At 39.4% G+C, this 17,026-nt stretch overlaps 1 protein-coding gene across 11 annotated transcripts in view; it reads left to right on the forward strand.

The window, feature by feature from the left end:
- XYLB (xylulokinase) overlaps positions 1 to 11,885 on the forward strand; it is an 84,472-nt gene extending 72,587 nt beyond the window's left edge. For 9 of the 11 annotated variants that reach the window (XM_045386467.3, XM_045386468.3, XM_074031700.1 and 6 more), the window contains 2 exons: positions 4,989 to 5,143; positions 9,150 to 11,885. In XM_045386467.3, the coding sequence (XP_045242402.2) occupies positions 4,989 to 5,120 (132 nt within the window). In that variant the 3' untranslated portion in view covers positions 5,121 to 5,143; positions 9,150 to 11,885. Of the gene's footprint in view, positions 1 to 3,605; positions 4,430 to 4,988; positions 5,144 to 9,149 lie in introns of those variants that run through there. The other 2 variants (XM_065540361.1, XM_074031694.1) reach the window with 1 other exon arrangement.
- Positions 11,886 to 17,026: the final 5,141 nt, after the last annotated feature.

The following is a 17,026-nucleotide window of genomic DNA, read 5'->3' on the forward strand; positions in this document are numbered from 1 at the left end:
AAGGACTTACCTATTAAAAGGAATATCAGATTGGCTTACAAACCAATGTCTTATTGTCTGTTATTTATAAGAGACACATCTAAAATAAATGATTCAGAGAAGCTAAATAAAAAGAGATGGGCAAAAATAGACCGGGCAAGTAGGACCACAGAAGACAAAGATTACAGTATCCATATCTGAAAAGGTAGAATTCAGGAAAAAATAGACAAGACAATGAAGGATACATTAAAATGCTAAAAGCCACAAGTCACAATGAGGATATACTATTTATGAGTGTTACAGCTTCAATTATCTGGTTTGTCAACTTTAAATGATATTCTTTGGCTCCCACCTATTGCCTGTACAACAAAGAACTCTTTGTACTTTCCTCTTTCTCTCTCCCTCATTTTTCATTGTTTCCATTGTGTTACTTCTACCTTGTTAAAGCACATAACATTTGCATAACAAATTATGCAAGGAAAAATGAATAGAAACCTAGAAATAACAGAGAACTTTAAAACACCTCTGTCTCACCCAAGACTGAAGTTAAGGAGACAAAAAATACATTTAAGGATATAAGTGATCTAAATAACAGTATCTATAAAGTAGATCTAATGAATATATGTTGAACTTTCTACCTTGATAATAAAGAATACTCCTCTAGGGCAAGCGTGATGACTCACACCTGTAATCCCAGCACTTTGGGAGGCTGAGGCAGGTGGATCGCTTGAGCTCAGGAGTTCGAGACCAGCTTGGCCAACGTGGTGAAACCCCATCTCTACAAAAAAATACAAAAATTAGCCAGGCATGGTGGCAGGAGCCTGTAGTCCCTAGGAACTTATGACTCTTCTAGGAATCATAAGATTGTTGTCCCACAGCAGCCTCACACACCTGGCATATCAGTGATTAAACCCATAGGGTGCTATCTCAAAAATAATTGTGAGTGGGCTTTTGGTACGTAGACTCCAATAAGACACATAAAACCCACAGTATATTTTAGGAAGCTATACTAATGGCATTATCCAGGATTAAAAGGGACTAAATGTTAAAAAACCCTGGACCCCCAACTTTATATGGGCAGCAAGCAGGCATAGTTGCTCAAAAGACAGTTTCTAGGCTGAGCATGGTGGCTCACGCCTGTAATCGCAGCACTTTAAGAGGCCAAGGCGGGCGGATCATGAGGTCAGGAGTTCAAGACCAGCCTGGCCAAAATAGTGAAACCCCATCTCTACTAAAAATACAAAAATTAGCTGGGCATGGTGGTACATGCCTGTGGTCCCAGCAGCTTGGGAGGCTGAGGCAGGAGAATCGCTTGAACCCAAGAGGTAGAGGTTGCAGTAAGCTGAGATCTCGCCACTGCACTCCAGCTTGGGCAACAGAGTGAGACTTCGTCTCAAAAAAAAAATTAAAAAATTGTATATGTATCAGCAGGCCGGGCATGGTGTCTCATGCCTGTAATCCTAGAACTTTGGGAGGCTGAAGCAAGTGGATCACCTGAGGTCAGGAGTTCAAGATCAGCCTGGCCAACATGGTGAAACCCTGTCTCTACTAAAAATACAAAAAAAAGTTAGGCGGGCGTGGTCGCAGACGCCTGTAATCCCAGCTACTCAGGAGACTGAGACAGGAGAATCACTTAAACCTGGAAGGCGGAAGTTGCAGTGAGCTGAGATGGCAGCACTGTACTCCAGCCTGGGCGACAGAGCAAGACTCCATCTCAAAAAAAAAAAAAAAAAAAAAATATATATATATATATATATATACACACACACACACACACACGTATCAGAAAAAAATGCAAACACACTTTAAGCATATTTTAAAATGCTTACTGACAAAAATCAAAGAGTTTGATAAAATTCTGTGTTACCATGACTGTGGAGCAATAGACATTCGTATACATTTCTGGTAGGAGTGCAATTTTGTGAGACTCCTAAGGAGGGAAATTGGGCAACATCTAACAAAACTAAATATGAGTATGACTGAACCATTCCAATAGGAATCTGCACAAAGGCACAATTCCAACATACAAGATAACGTATGTATAAGGTTATTGTGAAATTATTGATAATAGCAAAGTACTTGGGAAAAGGCAAATATACATTAATATAGGACAGATTGAATAGATTATAATGCATCCACACAATAAAAAAGAATGAGGAAGATCTCTATGTACCAATGAGGGGTAAATTCCATAAACAAAGGACAGTTCTCTATTATTCTCTATTATTCTTTTTATTCCCCTTAACAAAGTTTTATAGTTTTTAGTGTATGTCTTACACATATTTTGTTAAATTATTTGATTTTTAAAAAAGATTTTGTGATGAAATGTATGACATTTATCATTTTAACCATTTTTAAGTGGAAAAGTGTTCATTGTTTCAATTGTTTTTACTAACATTTAGGAATATTCCATGGTATGTTGAATTATTCATTGGGAACATATAAAGATCAAATTCAGTAGCGTTAGGTATATTCACAATATTATGCTACCATCACCACCACACATTTCCAAAACCTTTTTATCATTCTAGGCTGCAGCTCTACTCACTAAACAATAACTCCTGTTTTCCTCTCTCCAGCCCTTGATGACCGCTATCCTTTCTCTCTATGGATTTGCCTATTCTAGGTTTTTCATATAAGTGGTATCATACATGTGTCCTCTTGTGTCTGGTTTATTCCACACGCATGTAAAATAGTTAATGTTTTAATGTTTTAAATTTAAAGTTCATTCACATTGTAGCAAGGCTGAATAATATTCTGCTGTCTTTATATACCACATCCTGTTTATCCATTCATCCATCAGTGGACATTTGAGTTGTTTTCACCTTTTGGTGATTGTAAATAATGCTGCTATGAACGTTGCTGTACAAATATCTGTTTGAGTCCGTGCTTTCAATTTTTTGGGTGTATACCTAGAAGTGAAATTGCTGAATCATACAGTAATTCTGTTTAACTTTTTGAGGACCCACCACAGTTTTCCACAGTAGCTGCACCATTTTACATTCCCAGCAGTAATGCACAGGGATCTAGTTTCTCTACATCCTTGTCAACACTTGTTATTTTTCTTTTTTTTAAATATATATATAATAGCCATCATTATGGATGTGAAGTGAAGTTTCATTGTGGTTTTGATTTGTGTTTTCCTAATGACTAGTGATGTTAAGCACTTTTCGTGTTCTTTTTTTTTTTTTTTTTTTTTGAGACGGAGTCTTGCTCTGTCGCCCAGGCTGGAGTGCAGTGGCGCGATCTCGGCTCACTGCAAGCTCCGCCTCCCGGGTTCACGCCATTCTCCTGCCTCAGCCTCCCGAGTAGCTGGGACTACAGGCGCCCACAACTGCGCCCGGCTAATTTTTTGTATTTTTAGTAGAGACGGGGTTTCACCGTGGTCTCGATCTCCTGACCTTGTGATCCGCCCGCCTCGGCCTCCCAAAGTGCTGGGATTACAGGCGTGAGCCACCGCGCCCGGCCACTTTTCGTGTTCTTATTGGCCATTTGTACACATTTAATTGTTTCGATGCTGTTGGAAAAGTGTTTCATTTTTTCGATTGTTTTCGCTAGCATATAGGGATAGTCTATGGTATATGGAATTATTCGTTGCTAACATACAAAAATCATTTTGTTTTTAGATGGAGTCTCGCTCTGTCATCAGGCTGGAGTGCAGTGGCGTGATCTCGGCTCACTGCAATCTCTGCCTCCTGGGTTCAAGCGATTCTCCTGCCTTAGCCTCCTGAGTAACTGGGATTACAGGCACCCGCCACCATGCACAGCTAATTTTTGTATTTTTAGTAGAGACGGGATTTCACCATGTTGGCCAGTATGGTCTCAATCCCCCGACCTTGTGATCCACCCACCTTGGCCTCCTAAAGTGCTGCGATTACAGGCATAAGCCACCACGCCTGGCCATAAGAATCAATTTTTGTTTGATTTTGTGTCTTGCAACTTTATTAAATTCACTTACTAGTTATGGTAGTATTTTGTATTAGTAGGATATGTAGGATTTCTATCCATCATGTCATGCCATCTGTACAAACAAAGACAGTTTTTCTTCTTTTCAATCTGTAAGCATTTTATTTCATTTTCTTGCCTTCCTGCAATGATTAGAATGTCTAATATAGTGTTGAATGGAAGCAGGGAGAGCAATAATCCTTGCCTTGTTGCTGATCTTAGGGGACAGCATTTTATCACTAAGACTGTGTGTGTGAATACACCCTCCATTGGGCTAAGAAATTTCCTTTCATTTCTTGCTGGAGGCGGGGAGGAATGTTTAAAAAGAATGTGTAGGTTTGTCTTGAATTTTGGCAAATGTTTTACATGTATGTGTTATGGTTTTGGTATTCTGTGTTCCTTAAATATTTCATTGAATTCACCAGTGAAACCATCTTAGTTAGATGTTTTCTTTGTGGAACTTTTAAGTTAAAATTCAATTTAAATAAAAATATATGCCCCTTCAGATTTTGTACTTCTTTTTGTGTCAATATTAATAATACGCATCTTTCAAAGAATCTTTTTTTTTTTTTTTTTTTTTTTTTGGTAGAGACAGGGTTTTGCCATGTTGTTGGTAGCAAGCCCTAACCCTGTCATAAACAAGCCTTAAAGAAACTGGCCATAAACAGGATTTCTGCAGCAATGTGACATGCTCATGATGGCTGTCATGCACACTGCTAAAAGTTGTTGGTTTACTGGAGCAGGGCAAGGAATACCTGTCCCTGCCTGGAGCAAAAAACTGCTCAAACCACAAACAATAGCAGGAGAGGCCTGTGCCTTGACAGCATGTTTGTGCTGCAGATAATCAGCCAGAGCCTGTTTCTCTGCTCCTCACTGAGATTGCTTTGTTTCCCATAAGGAATGCTTTTAGCTAACCTACAATCTATCAAAGCTATGCTTATCACTAGCTTTCTGTCAATAAATGTGTGGGTCAAGCTCTGTTCATGGCGCTCAGCTCTGAAGGCTTTCAGCCCCTAATCCCCACTTTATACTATATTCCCATGTCTTTGTCTTAATTCCTCTAGCGCCGCTGTGTTGGAGTCTCCATGACCGAGCTGGTCTCAGCAAGCGGTACCCAACGTGGGGGCTTGAATCCAGGTGTAAGGATCACCGGAGCGACGGTTAGAAAATGTGGAACTACACTGGAGGACACCTGAGTAGTGTTAAAGCAATTCCCATGGTAAGAAGGGGAGCTCAGAAGCATCAGGGTAACAATGGGACAAGGGTGGAGCAGGCATGAGGCTTATTTGATTCTGCTTCGACATCTCCTCAGAAAAGGAGGAGTGAAGGTTAGCACTGGCTGACTTATGCAGCTTTTTAGTGTGGTAGAGAGATACTGCCCCTCGTTTCCGAACCGAGGAACTATGAATGTAGAGGTCTGGGAAAAGGTAGGCAGCACACTGAAAAAGGCATATAAGGATGGTGCTGAGGATATTCCTATAACTGATCAGTGTGGGCTCTGGTTCATTCCCCCTTGGAGCCTTTCCACACAGATGATGAGGAGGAGGAATCAGAGGAAGAAGGAGAGTCTAATGAAGTAACAGAAGAGGTGACAGAACAGGTTTGTTTGCCAGCTAAAGCAACAAAGGAGGGAGAGGTTTGTCCCTACCCCTCTGCACCCCCTCATTATTTTGAAGAAAAGGAGCGGCCTGACCCTCCGGATCTTTCTTTTCCAGAGGACACTGGGTGAAAAGTAGTTGCCCCAGTGACTGTTTGAGCAGTGCCTCAAGCGACCGCTCTCAGTTCTATTCAGGCAGGAATCCAGCAAGCTAGACGAGAGGGTAATCTGGATGCTTGGCAGTTTCCTGTTAGAATGCACCCACCTGATCAACAGGGAAATATTACGGTTACGTGGGAGTCTTTCCCTTTTAAAATACTTGAAGAATTTAAACAAGCTATTAATCAACATGGACCAGGTTTTCCTTTTGTAATGGGACTGTTAAAGAATGTTGCTGTCTCCAGTCAGATGATGCCAGCGGGCACAGCAGGATTACTTCTAGGTAGGTCTAGTTTAAATGTAAAAGGAGTGCAAGTACAACCAGGAGTCATTGATTCAGATTATCAGGGGGAAATTCAAATTGTTATATCTACTTCTGTTCCCTGGAAAGCAGAGCCAGGAGAGCGTATAGCACAACTCCTGATTGTGCTGTATGTGGAAATGGGGAGAAGTGAAACTAAACGGACAGGAGGATCTGGAAGTACAAATGAACAAGGGAAAGCAGCTTACTGGGTAAATCAAATTACTGATAAACATCCTACCTGTGCAGTAACTATTCAGGGAAAGAAATTTAAAGGTTTGGTAGATACAGGAGCAGACATTTCAGTCATTTCTCTACAGCACTGGCTGGCTGTGTGGTCAATTCAACCCGCTCAATTTAACATAGTTAGAGTTGGTAAAGCCCCTGAAGTATATCAAAGTATTTATATTTTGCATTGTGAAGGACCTGATGAACAATCTGGGACCATTCAGCCAACTATAACTTCTGTACCTATACATTTATGGGGGAGAGATTTATTACAGCAATGGGGAGTACAAGTTCCCCTTTATATAGAACAATTATATAGCCCTCAAAATCAGCATATGATACAAGAGATGGGGTATGTGCCTGGCATGGGATTAGGAAAAAATGTACAAGGGTTAAAGAAACCACTTCAAGCGGAAGAAAAAAATTCTTGTCAGGGTTTAGGAGATCATTTTTGATGGTGGCAATTGTTAAGCCTCCAGAACCTATACCTTTAAAACGGTTAACAAGTAAGCCAATTTTGATAGAACAATGGCTGCTGAGTAAAGAGAAACTGGAGGCTTTAGAGGTCTTAGTTACTGAACAATTAGAAACAGGATATATAGCTCTAACGTTTTCCCCCTGGAATTCTCCAGTCTTTGTTATTAAGAAAAAATGTGGTAAATGGAGAATGTTGACAGATCTTAGAGCGATTAATTCAGTTATACAACCTATCGGGAGCATTGCAGCCTGGACTGCCTTCTGCTGCTATGATTCAAAAAAATTGACCTTTAATAGTCATAGATTTAAATGACTGTTTCTTTACTATCCCCTTAGCTGAGCAAGACTGTGAATGGTTTGCATTTATAATTCCTGCGGTAAACAACCTGCAGCCTGCTAAACGTTTTCACTGGAAAGTGTTGCCACAAGGCATGTTAAACAGTCCAATAATTTGTCAGACTTATGTAGGACAAGCAATGGAACCTACTCGTAAAAAATGTTCACAGTGTTACATTATTCATTTTATGCACGATATACTTTGTTCTGTCCCCGCTCAGGAAATATTAATCCAATGTTATAATCACTTGCAAAACTCGATTTCTCGTGCTGGTTTAATTATAGCTCCTGACAAAATTCAGACTCCTACTCTTTACTCCTACTTGGGGACCTTAGTAAATGACACTACCATTGTGCCACAGAAAGTAACCACACGTAGGGATCAATTGAAAACATTGAATGACTTTCAAAAACTACTAGGAAACATTAATTGGGCATGACCTGCTCTAGGCATTCCTACCTATGCCATGAGTAATCTATTTTCTATCCTTAGAGGAGATCCTAGTCTCCCAAGCCCTCGGCAATTAACAAAGGAGGCTGAGGCAGAGTTACAGCTAATTGAAAAGTAAGTGCATAAAGCTCAAATAAATAGAATAGATCCAGAAAAGACTTTAGACTTATTGATTTTTCCAACTCAGCATTCACCTACTGGTGTTATTGTCCAAGAGCAGGATCTTGTAGAGCAGCTTTCCCTCCACATACTAATTCACGGACTCTCACTCCTTATTTGGATCAAATTGCTACTCTGATAGGAAATGGGAGAACTGAAATTGTTAAATTACATGGATATGATCCTGGAAAAATTATTCTTCCTCTTACAAAGGCATAAATACAAAAAGCCTGTATAAATAGTCTTAATTGCCAACCCATTTAGCTGATTTCGTAGGTGTTCTTGATAATCACTTTCCAAAGACAAAATTATTTCAATTTTTGAAACTAACTAATTGGATTCTCCCTAGAATAACTAAATTTAAGCCAACCGAAGGTGCTGAAAATGTTTTTACAGATGGGTCTAGTAATGGTAAAGCTTCTCATTCTGGATCAAAAAGTAAAGTTTTCCAGACACCCTATACTTCAGCTCAAAAAGCGGAGCTTGTCATTGTAATTGAGGTGCTGACTGCTTTTGAGATGCCTGTCAGTGTAATTTCTGGTTCTTCATACGTGGTTCATTCCACACAATTAATTGAAAATGCTCAGTTACAATTTCATGCAGATAAACAACTGATGACTTTATTTACCCAATTGCAAATAGCTGTTAAGAGTAGAATGCACCCTTTTTACATTACTCATATTAGAGCTCATACACCTCTTCCAGGACCTTTGACTGCAGGAAATCAAATGGCTGATCGCCTAGTTGCTATGGCATTATCTAATGCTAGACACTTTCACAATTTAACCCACGTTAATGCCTCTGGTCTCAAACGCAGATGCAGCATTACCTGGAAAGAAGCTAAAGCTATTATCCAGCAATGCCCAACTTGCCAAATGGTGCATTCCTCATCTTTTACAGGAGGAGTTAATCCTCGAGGATTGGAACCTAATTCTCTTTGGCAAATGGATGTCATACACGTTCCCTCTTTTGGGAGACCAGCTTATGTACATGTATGTGTAGATACATTTTCTCACTTTGTTTGGGCTACATGCCAAACGGGGGAATCTTCTGTGTTAAGTGGCATCTTCTGCAGTGCTTTGCAGTCATGGGCATTCCAGCTTCAGTTAAAATGGACAATGCTCCAGGCTATACAAGCCAAGCTCTAGCTACATTTTTCTCTATATGGAATATTAAACACATTACTGGCATCCCATATAATTCACAAGGGCAAGCCATTGTGGAAAGAATGAATCACTCCCTAAAACAACAATTACAAAAGCAGAAGGGGGGAACAGTTATTAGAGGAACAGTGATTATAGGACTCCACACATACAACTAAATCTAGCATTATTAACTTTAAATTTTTTGAGCCTGCCTAAAGGCCGGATGCTATTAGCAGCTGAACAGCATCTACAGACACCAGCTTCAAAGACAGAAGCAGCATAACTGGTTTGGTGGAGAGATCCAATAACAAAAAGTTGGGAAATAGGTAAAATCATAACATGGGGGTAGAGGTTATATTTGTGTTTCTCCAGGCCAAAACCAGCAGCCGATTTGGATATCATCAAGACACCTGAAACCTTATCATGAGCCAGATGCTGAGGAAGAGATTTTGGGAGGAACCTGAGGATCCCCCACTTGCAGCCATGTCGAGACTGACAATAAGTCCACCTTTCCTGCTTGTAGTGGGTGATTTAAAACTTGATCTCCCTAATCATCACGTGACTTGTCAAGAATGTAGATTGTTTTCTTGTGTGAATTCTTCCTTGTATAATACTGATCATTCTATTTTAGTGGTAAGAGCCCAAGAAGGAGTATGGATACCTTGGGAATTTCCCATCCTTGGGAAGCCTCTCCTTCTGTGCATATTATTACTGAAATTCTTCAGAAGACTCTGAGACACTCTCAGTGTTTCATTGCCACTTTAATTTTAATCATTATAGGATTGATTGCTGTCACAGTTACTGCTGCGGCAGATTACTGCTGCGGCAGCTGGAGTTGCTTTGCATTCCACAGTACAAACAGCAGACTATGTAAATAATTGGCAGAAAATTTCTACTTTCCTGTGGAATTCCCAAACTAAGATAGACCAGAAACTAGCTAATCAAATCAGTTATCTCCAACAAACTGTAATGTGGCTAGGAGATCGAGTAGTTAGTCTAGAATATAGAATGCAGCTACAATGTGATTGGAATACTTCTGATTTTTGCATTACTCCTTATCTGTATAATGAAACAGAGCATGAGTGGGAAAGAGTTAAGAAACATTTGAAAGGTCATATTGGAAATTTACTTTAGATATTACAAAACTGAAGGAACAAATATTTCAAGCTTCTCAGGCACATCTGATGCTAATGCCAGGAACTAAAGTGCTTGAAGGTGCTTCAGATGGATTAGCAGCTATTAACCTGTTAAAATGGATCAAGACTCTTGGAGGTTCTGTGATTTCAATGATGACTGTGCTTTTAATCGGTGTTGTTTGTCTTTATATAGTCTGCAGGTGTGGATCCCGAATCCTGTGAGAAGTAGCCTACTGTGACAAAGCTGCCTATGCCTTTATCACTTTGCAAAAACAAAAAGGGGGGACATGTTGGTAGCAAGCCCTAACCCTGTCATAAACAGACCTTAAAGAAACTGGCCATAAACAGGATTTCTGCAGCAATGTGACATGCTCATGATGGCTGTCATGCACACTGCTAAAAGTTGTTGGATTAATGGAGCAGGACAAGGAACACCTGGCCCTGCCTGGAGTGAAAAACTGCTCAAACTACAAATGATAGCAGGAGAGGCTTGTGCCTTGAGAGCATGTTTTTGCTGCAGATAATCAACTGGAGCCTGTTTCTCTGCTCCTCACTGAAATTGCTTTGTTTCCCATAAGGAATGCTTTTAGCTAATCTACAATCTACAGAAGCAATGCTTATCACTGGCTTTCTGTCAATAAATGTCTGGGTCAAACTCTGTTTGTGGCTCTCAGCTCTGAAGGCTGTCAGCCCCCTAATCCTCACTTTATACTGTATTCCTGTGTCTTTGTCTTAATTCCTCTAGCACTGCTGTGTTAGGGTCTCCACAACCGAGCTGGTCTTGGCACCATGTTGCTCAGGCTAGTCTTGAACTCCTGTAATCCTCCCACAAAGTGCTGGGATTACAGGTGTGAGCCACCACACCTGGCCAGAATCTTCCATTTTAACTTGTCAAATTTATTAGCATAAAAAATTTTAATATTCCTTTATTATCCTTGCATGTCTGTAGTACTTGCAGTGAAAGAATTCTTTTTCATTTCTGAAATTGGTCATTTGCAACTTTTCTCTTTTTTCTGAATCAGTCTAGCTCGAAGTTTATCAATTTTATTGATCATACTTTTTTCTATTTTATTGATTTCCATTCTTTATTATTTACTTCAGGTTTAATTTGCTCTGCTTTTCCTAGCTTTTCTTTTCTTTTTTTGAGACAGAATCTCACTCTGTAGCCCAGGTTGGAGTGCAGTGGCATGGTCTTGGCTTACTGCAACCTCCACCTCCTGGTTCAAACAATTTTCCTGCCTCAGCCTCCCAAGTAGCTGGGACTACAGGCGCCCACCACCACACCTGGCTAATTTTTGTATTTTTAGTAGAGACAGGGTTTCATCATGTTGGGCAGACTGGTCTAGAACTCCTGACTTCAAGTGATTCACCCATCTTGGCCTCCCAAAATGTTGGGATTACAGGTGTGAGCCACCATGCCTGGTCAATGTTTTTTAGTTTTTCAAGGTGGAAATCTACATCACTGATTTAAGACATTTCCTCTTTCCTAACATAAGCACTTAACATTATCAGTTTCATTGTATGCACTGCTTTAACTGTATCCCATAAATTTTCATATGTTCTGTTTCTATTGTCATTCTGTTCAAAATGTTTTCTGATTTCCTTTGCTATTTTTCTTTAATTCTTAGGTTAATTCCCAAACATTAGGGGATTTTCCAGATACCTTTTTGCTAGAATTTGGTTTTGTTATTTAACGTCATCTGTGTGGTCTAAGAATATGCTCTGTATAACTTCAAGATTTTAAAACTTATTGACATTTATCTTTTGGCCCAGCATATAGTTTAATTTTCAGGGAATGTTATTTGTGCATTTGAAAAAAAAATGTGTCTTCTCTCTTGTTGAGTGTTCTGTAAATGACAATAAGGTCGAATTTGGTTGATGGTGTTGTTCACCATCTTTTATGTCTTAACTGATTTTCTATATACTTGTTATACCAATTACTGAGAGAGCAGTAGTAAAATCTCCAACCATATTGTGTATGTCTTCATTTTTCCTTTTAGTTTTTTCCATTTTTCTTCATATCCTTTGAGGTTCTATTACTTGGACATATACATTTGGGACTGTTATATCTTCATGATGATTTGACCCACTTATCATGAAACGTCCCTCTTTTCCCCTGTTAATATTCACTGTTCTGAATACTATTTCCTGATATTACTACAGTCACTCCATCATTTGTTAGACTAGCATTTGCATGTTATAGGTTTCTTTAAATCATTTAAATTTTAACCTTCTTGAACTCTAAACACTGCCTTTTGGTTGGAGTGTTTAGAGTCCATTTACATAACATAATTATTGATGTGGTTTCTTTAAATCCCACATCTTACTATTTGTTTTCTATTTGTTCCAGCTGTTCATTGTCCCCTCCTCTTTTACTGCCTTCTTTTGAGTTATTTGAGTATTTTTTGTTATCTCATTTTATCTCTACTCCATTTATTGGTTAGATTTCTGTGATGGATGATGTTAAATGCTGCTCAGGTTCCTCTTCAAATCAAGAAATACTTCAAGAAGTCATTATTGTTTCCCCTGCTGGGAGACCTGTTGACAGATAGCTTTCTGCTGACAGACCCTTCAGGGATTGCCATGATTGCAGAGAGCTACCTTGCTCAAGGTCATTCCCCTTCCCAAGGTGACTAAGATCCCGTGCTGAATGCAAGAATATTAAGGTCTGACCATCTCAATCCAACTCAGCACAATTCTGAAGAGTCATTCTAGCTCTGTAGTTTCATGTGGACTTGGCCAAGGCTATTATTGGGCTAGCATAACAACCTGGCTTCTCATCCTGCCCACCCCTGCTTGTGTCGCCTTCATTCTACAGGTATTTGTCCCAAGAGCACTCCTTAATAAACACCCTATACACTGAACTCCATCTCTGCTCATCTCTTGAACTCTGCTCTGGTTTGAGTTCACTCATGAACTCAACCTGCAACAGCTTCTTTGTTTTAGTTTTTAGTGGTTGCTGTAGGCATTGCTGATATGCACATTTTAACCTATTACAGTTGGGTTATTTTGCTAGGGCTGCCATAACAAAACACTACAGACCGGGTGGCTTAAACAACAGACATTTATTTCCTCTTAGTTCTGGAGGCCAGAAGTCCAAGATCAAGGTGTTTGCAGATTTGGCTTCTCCTGAGGCCTCTCTCTTTCTTTATGTGTCCTCACATGGTCTTTTCTTTGTGGATATGCACATCTGGTGTCCCCCCCTCTATTCTTTCTTTATATATATACACACACATATATATATAGGTATATGTGTATATATACACTTTAAATTCTAGGGTACATGTGCACAACGTGCAGGTTTGTTACATAGGAATGCCTGTGCCATGTTGGTTTGCTGCACCCATTAACTCGTCATTTACATTGGGTATTTCTCCTAATGGTATCCCTCCCCTAGCCCCCCCACCCCACGACAGGCCCTGGTGTGTGATGTTCCCCTTCCTGTGTCCAAGTGATCTCATTGTTTAATTCTCATCTATGAGTGAGAACATGTGGTGTTTGGTTTCCTGTCCTTGTGATAGTTTGCTCAGAATGACGATTTCCAGCTTCATCCACGTCCCTGCAAAGGACATGAACTCATCCTTTTTTATGGCTGCATAGTATTCCATGCTGTATATGTGCCAAATTTTCTTAATCCAGTCTATCATTGATGGACATTTGGGTTGGTTCCAAGTCTTTGCTATTGTGAATAGTGTTGCAATAAACATACGTGTGCATGTGTCTTTATAGTAGCATGATTTATAATCCTTTGGGTATATACCCAGTAATGGGATTGCTGGGTCAAACAGTATTTCTAGCTCTAGATCCTTGAGGAATTGCCACACTGTCTTCCACAATGGCTGAACTAATTTACACTCCCACCAACAGTGTAAAAGCATTCCTATTTCTACACATCCTCTCCAGCATCTGTTGTTTCTTGACTTTTTAATGATTGCCATTCTAACTGGTGTGAGACAGTATCTCATGTCATTTTGATTTGCATTTCTCTGATGACCAGTGATGATGAGCTTTTTTTCATGTGTCTGTTGGCTGCATAAATGTCTTCTTTTGAGAAGTGCCTGTTCATATCCTTTGCCCACTTTTTGATGGGGTTGTTTGGTATTTTTCTTGAAAATTTGTTTAAGTTCTTTGTAGATTCTGGATATTAGCCCTTTGTCAGATGGGTAGATTGCAAAAATTTTCTCCCATTCTGTAGGTTGCCTGTTCACTCTGATGGTAGTTTCTTTTGCTGTGCAGAAGCTCTTTAGTTTAATTAGATCAAAATGTCTATTTTGGCTTTTGTTGCTATTGCTTTTGGTGTTTTAGACATGAAGTCCTTGCCCATGCCTATGTCCTGAATGGTATTGCCTAGGTTTTATTCTAGGGTTTTTATGGATTCATGTCTAACATTTAAGTCTTTAATCCATCTTGAATTAATTTTTGTATAAGGTGTAAGGAAGGGATCCAGTTTCAGCTTTCTACACATGGCTAGCCAGTTTTCCCAGCACCATTTATTAAATAGGCAATCCTTTCCCCATTTCTTGTTTTTGTCAGATTTGTCAAAGATCAGATGGTTGCAGATGTGTGGTGTTATTTCTGAGGCCTCTGTTCTGTTCCATTGGTCTATATATCTGTTTTGGTACCAGTACCATGCTTTTTTGGTTACTGTAGCCCTGTAGTATAGTTTGAAGTCAGGTAGCATGATGCCTCCAGCTTTGTTCTTTTTGCTTAGGATTGTCTTAGCAAGGTGGGCTCTTTTTTGGTTCCATGTGTACTTTAAAGCAGTTTTTTCCAATTCTGTGAAGAAAGTCATTGGTAGCTTGACGGGGATGACATTGAATCTATAAATTACTTTGGGCAGTATGGCCATTTTCCAATATTGATTCTTCCTATCCATGAGCATGGAATGTTCTCCCATTTGTTTGTATCCTCTTTTATTTCATTGAGCAGTGGTTTGTAGTTCTCCTTGAAGAGGTCCTGCATATCCCTTGTAAGTTGGATTCCTAGGTATTTCTCTTTATAGCAATTGTGAATGGCAGTTCACTCATGATTTGGCTGTCTGTTTGTCTGTTATTGGTGTATAAGAATGCTTGTGATTTTTGCACATTGATTTTGTATCCTGAGACTTTGCTGAAGTTGCTTATCAGCTTAAGAAGATTTGGGACTGAGATGATGGGGTTTTCTAAATATACAATCATGTCACCTGCAAACAGGGACAATTTGACTTCCTCTTTTCCTGATTGAATACCCTTTATTTCTTTCTCTTGCCTGATTGCCCTGGCCAGAACTTCCAACACCAAGCTGAATAGGAGTGGTGAGAGAGGGCATCCCTGTCTTGTGCTGGTTTTAAAAAATGCTTCCAGTTTTTGCCCATTCAGTATGATATTAGCCGTGGGTTTGTCATAAATAGTTATTATTTTGAGATACATTCCATCAATACCTAGTTTATTGAAAGTTTTTAGCATGAAGGGCTGTTGAATTGTGTTGAGGGCCTTTTCTGCATCTATTGAGATAATCATGTAGTTTTTGTTGTTGGTTCTGTTTATGTGATGGATTACGTTTCTTGATTTGTGTGTGTTGAACCAGCCTTGCATCCCAGGGATGAAGCCAAACTGATCATGGTGGATAAGCTTTTTGATGTGCTACTGGATTCCGTTTGCCAGTATTTTATGAGGATTTTTGCATCGATGTTCATCAGGGATATTGGTCTAAAATTCTCTTTTTTTTGTTGTGTCTCTGCTAGGCTTTGGTATCAGGATGATGCTGGCCTCATAAAATGAGTTAGGGAGGATTACCTCTTTTTCTATTGATTGGAATAGTTTCAGAAGGAATGGTACCAGCTCCTCCTTGTACTTCTGGTAGAATTTGGCTGTGAATCCATCTGGTCCTGGGCTTTTTCTGGTTGGTAGAAAAAGCCTCAACTTCAGAGCCTGTTATTGGTCTATTCAGAGATTCCACTTCTTCCTGGTTTAGTCTTGGGAGGGTGTATGTGTCCAGGAATTCATCCATTTCTTCTAGATTTTCTAGTTTATTTGTGTAGAGGTGTTTATAGTATTGTCTGATGGTAGTTTGTATTTCTGCGGGATCAGTGGTGATATCCCCTTTATCATTTTTTATTGCATCTATTTGATTCTTCTCTCTTTTCTTCTTTATTAGTCTTGCCAGCAGTCTATTTTGTTGATCTTTTCAAAAAACCAGCTCCTGGATTCATGGATTTTTTGACGGGTTTTTTACATCTCTATTCCCTTCAATTCTGCTCTGATCTTAGTTATTTCTTGCCTTCTACTAACTTTTGAATTTGTTTGCTCCTGCTTCTCTAGTTCTTTTAACTGTGATGTTAGGTTGTCAATTTTAGATCTTCCCTGCTTTCTCTTGTGGGCATTTAGTGGTATCAATTTCCCTTGACACACTGCTTTAAATGTGTCCCAGAGATTCTGATACGTTTTGTCTTTGTTCTCGTTGGTTTCAAAGAACATCTTCATTTGTACCTTCATTTCATTATTTACCCAGTAGTCATTCAGGAGCAGGTTGTTCAGTTTCCATGCAGTTGTGCTTTTTTGAGTGAGTTTCTTAGTCTTGAGTTCTAATTTGATGGCACTGTGGTCTGAGAGACAGTTTGTTGTGATTTCTGTTCTTTTACATTTGCTGAGGAGTGCTTTACTTCCAACTATGTGGTCAATTTTGGAATAAGTGTGATGTGGTGCTGAGAAGAATGTATATTCTGTTGATTGTTGATTTGGGATGGACAGTTCTGTAGATGTCTATTAGGTCCGCTTGATGCAGAGCTGAGTTCAAGTCCTGGATATCCTTGTTAACCTTCTGTCTCATTGATCTGTCTAATATTGACAGTGGGGTGTTAAAGTCTCCCATTATTATTGTGTAGGAGTCTAAGTCTCTTTGTAGGTTTCTAAGGACTTGTTTTATGAATCTGGGTGTTCCTGTATTGGGTGCATATATATTTAGGATAGTTAGCTCCTCTTGCTGAATTGATCCCTTTATCATTATGTAATGGCCTTCTTTGTCTCTTTTGATCTTTGCTGGTTTAAAGTCTGTTTTATCAGAGACTAGGATTGCAACTCTGCTTTTTTTTTGTTTTCCATTTGCTTGGTAGATGTTCCTCCATCCCTTTATTTT

Source organism: Macaca fascicularis, chromosome 2, assembly GCF_037993035.2.
Source record: "Macaca fascicularis isolate 582-1 chromosome 2, T2T-MFA8v1.1".
In the NCBI taxonomy this organism is placed as follows: domain Eukaryota; kingdom Metazoa; phylum Chordata; class Mammalia; order Primates; family Cercopithecidae; genus Macaca; species Macaca fascicularis.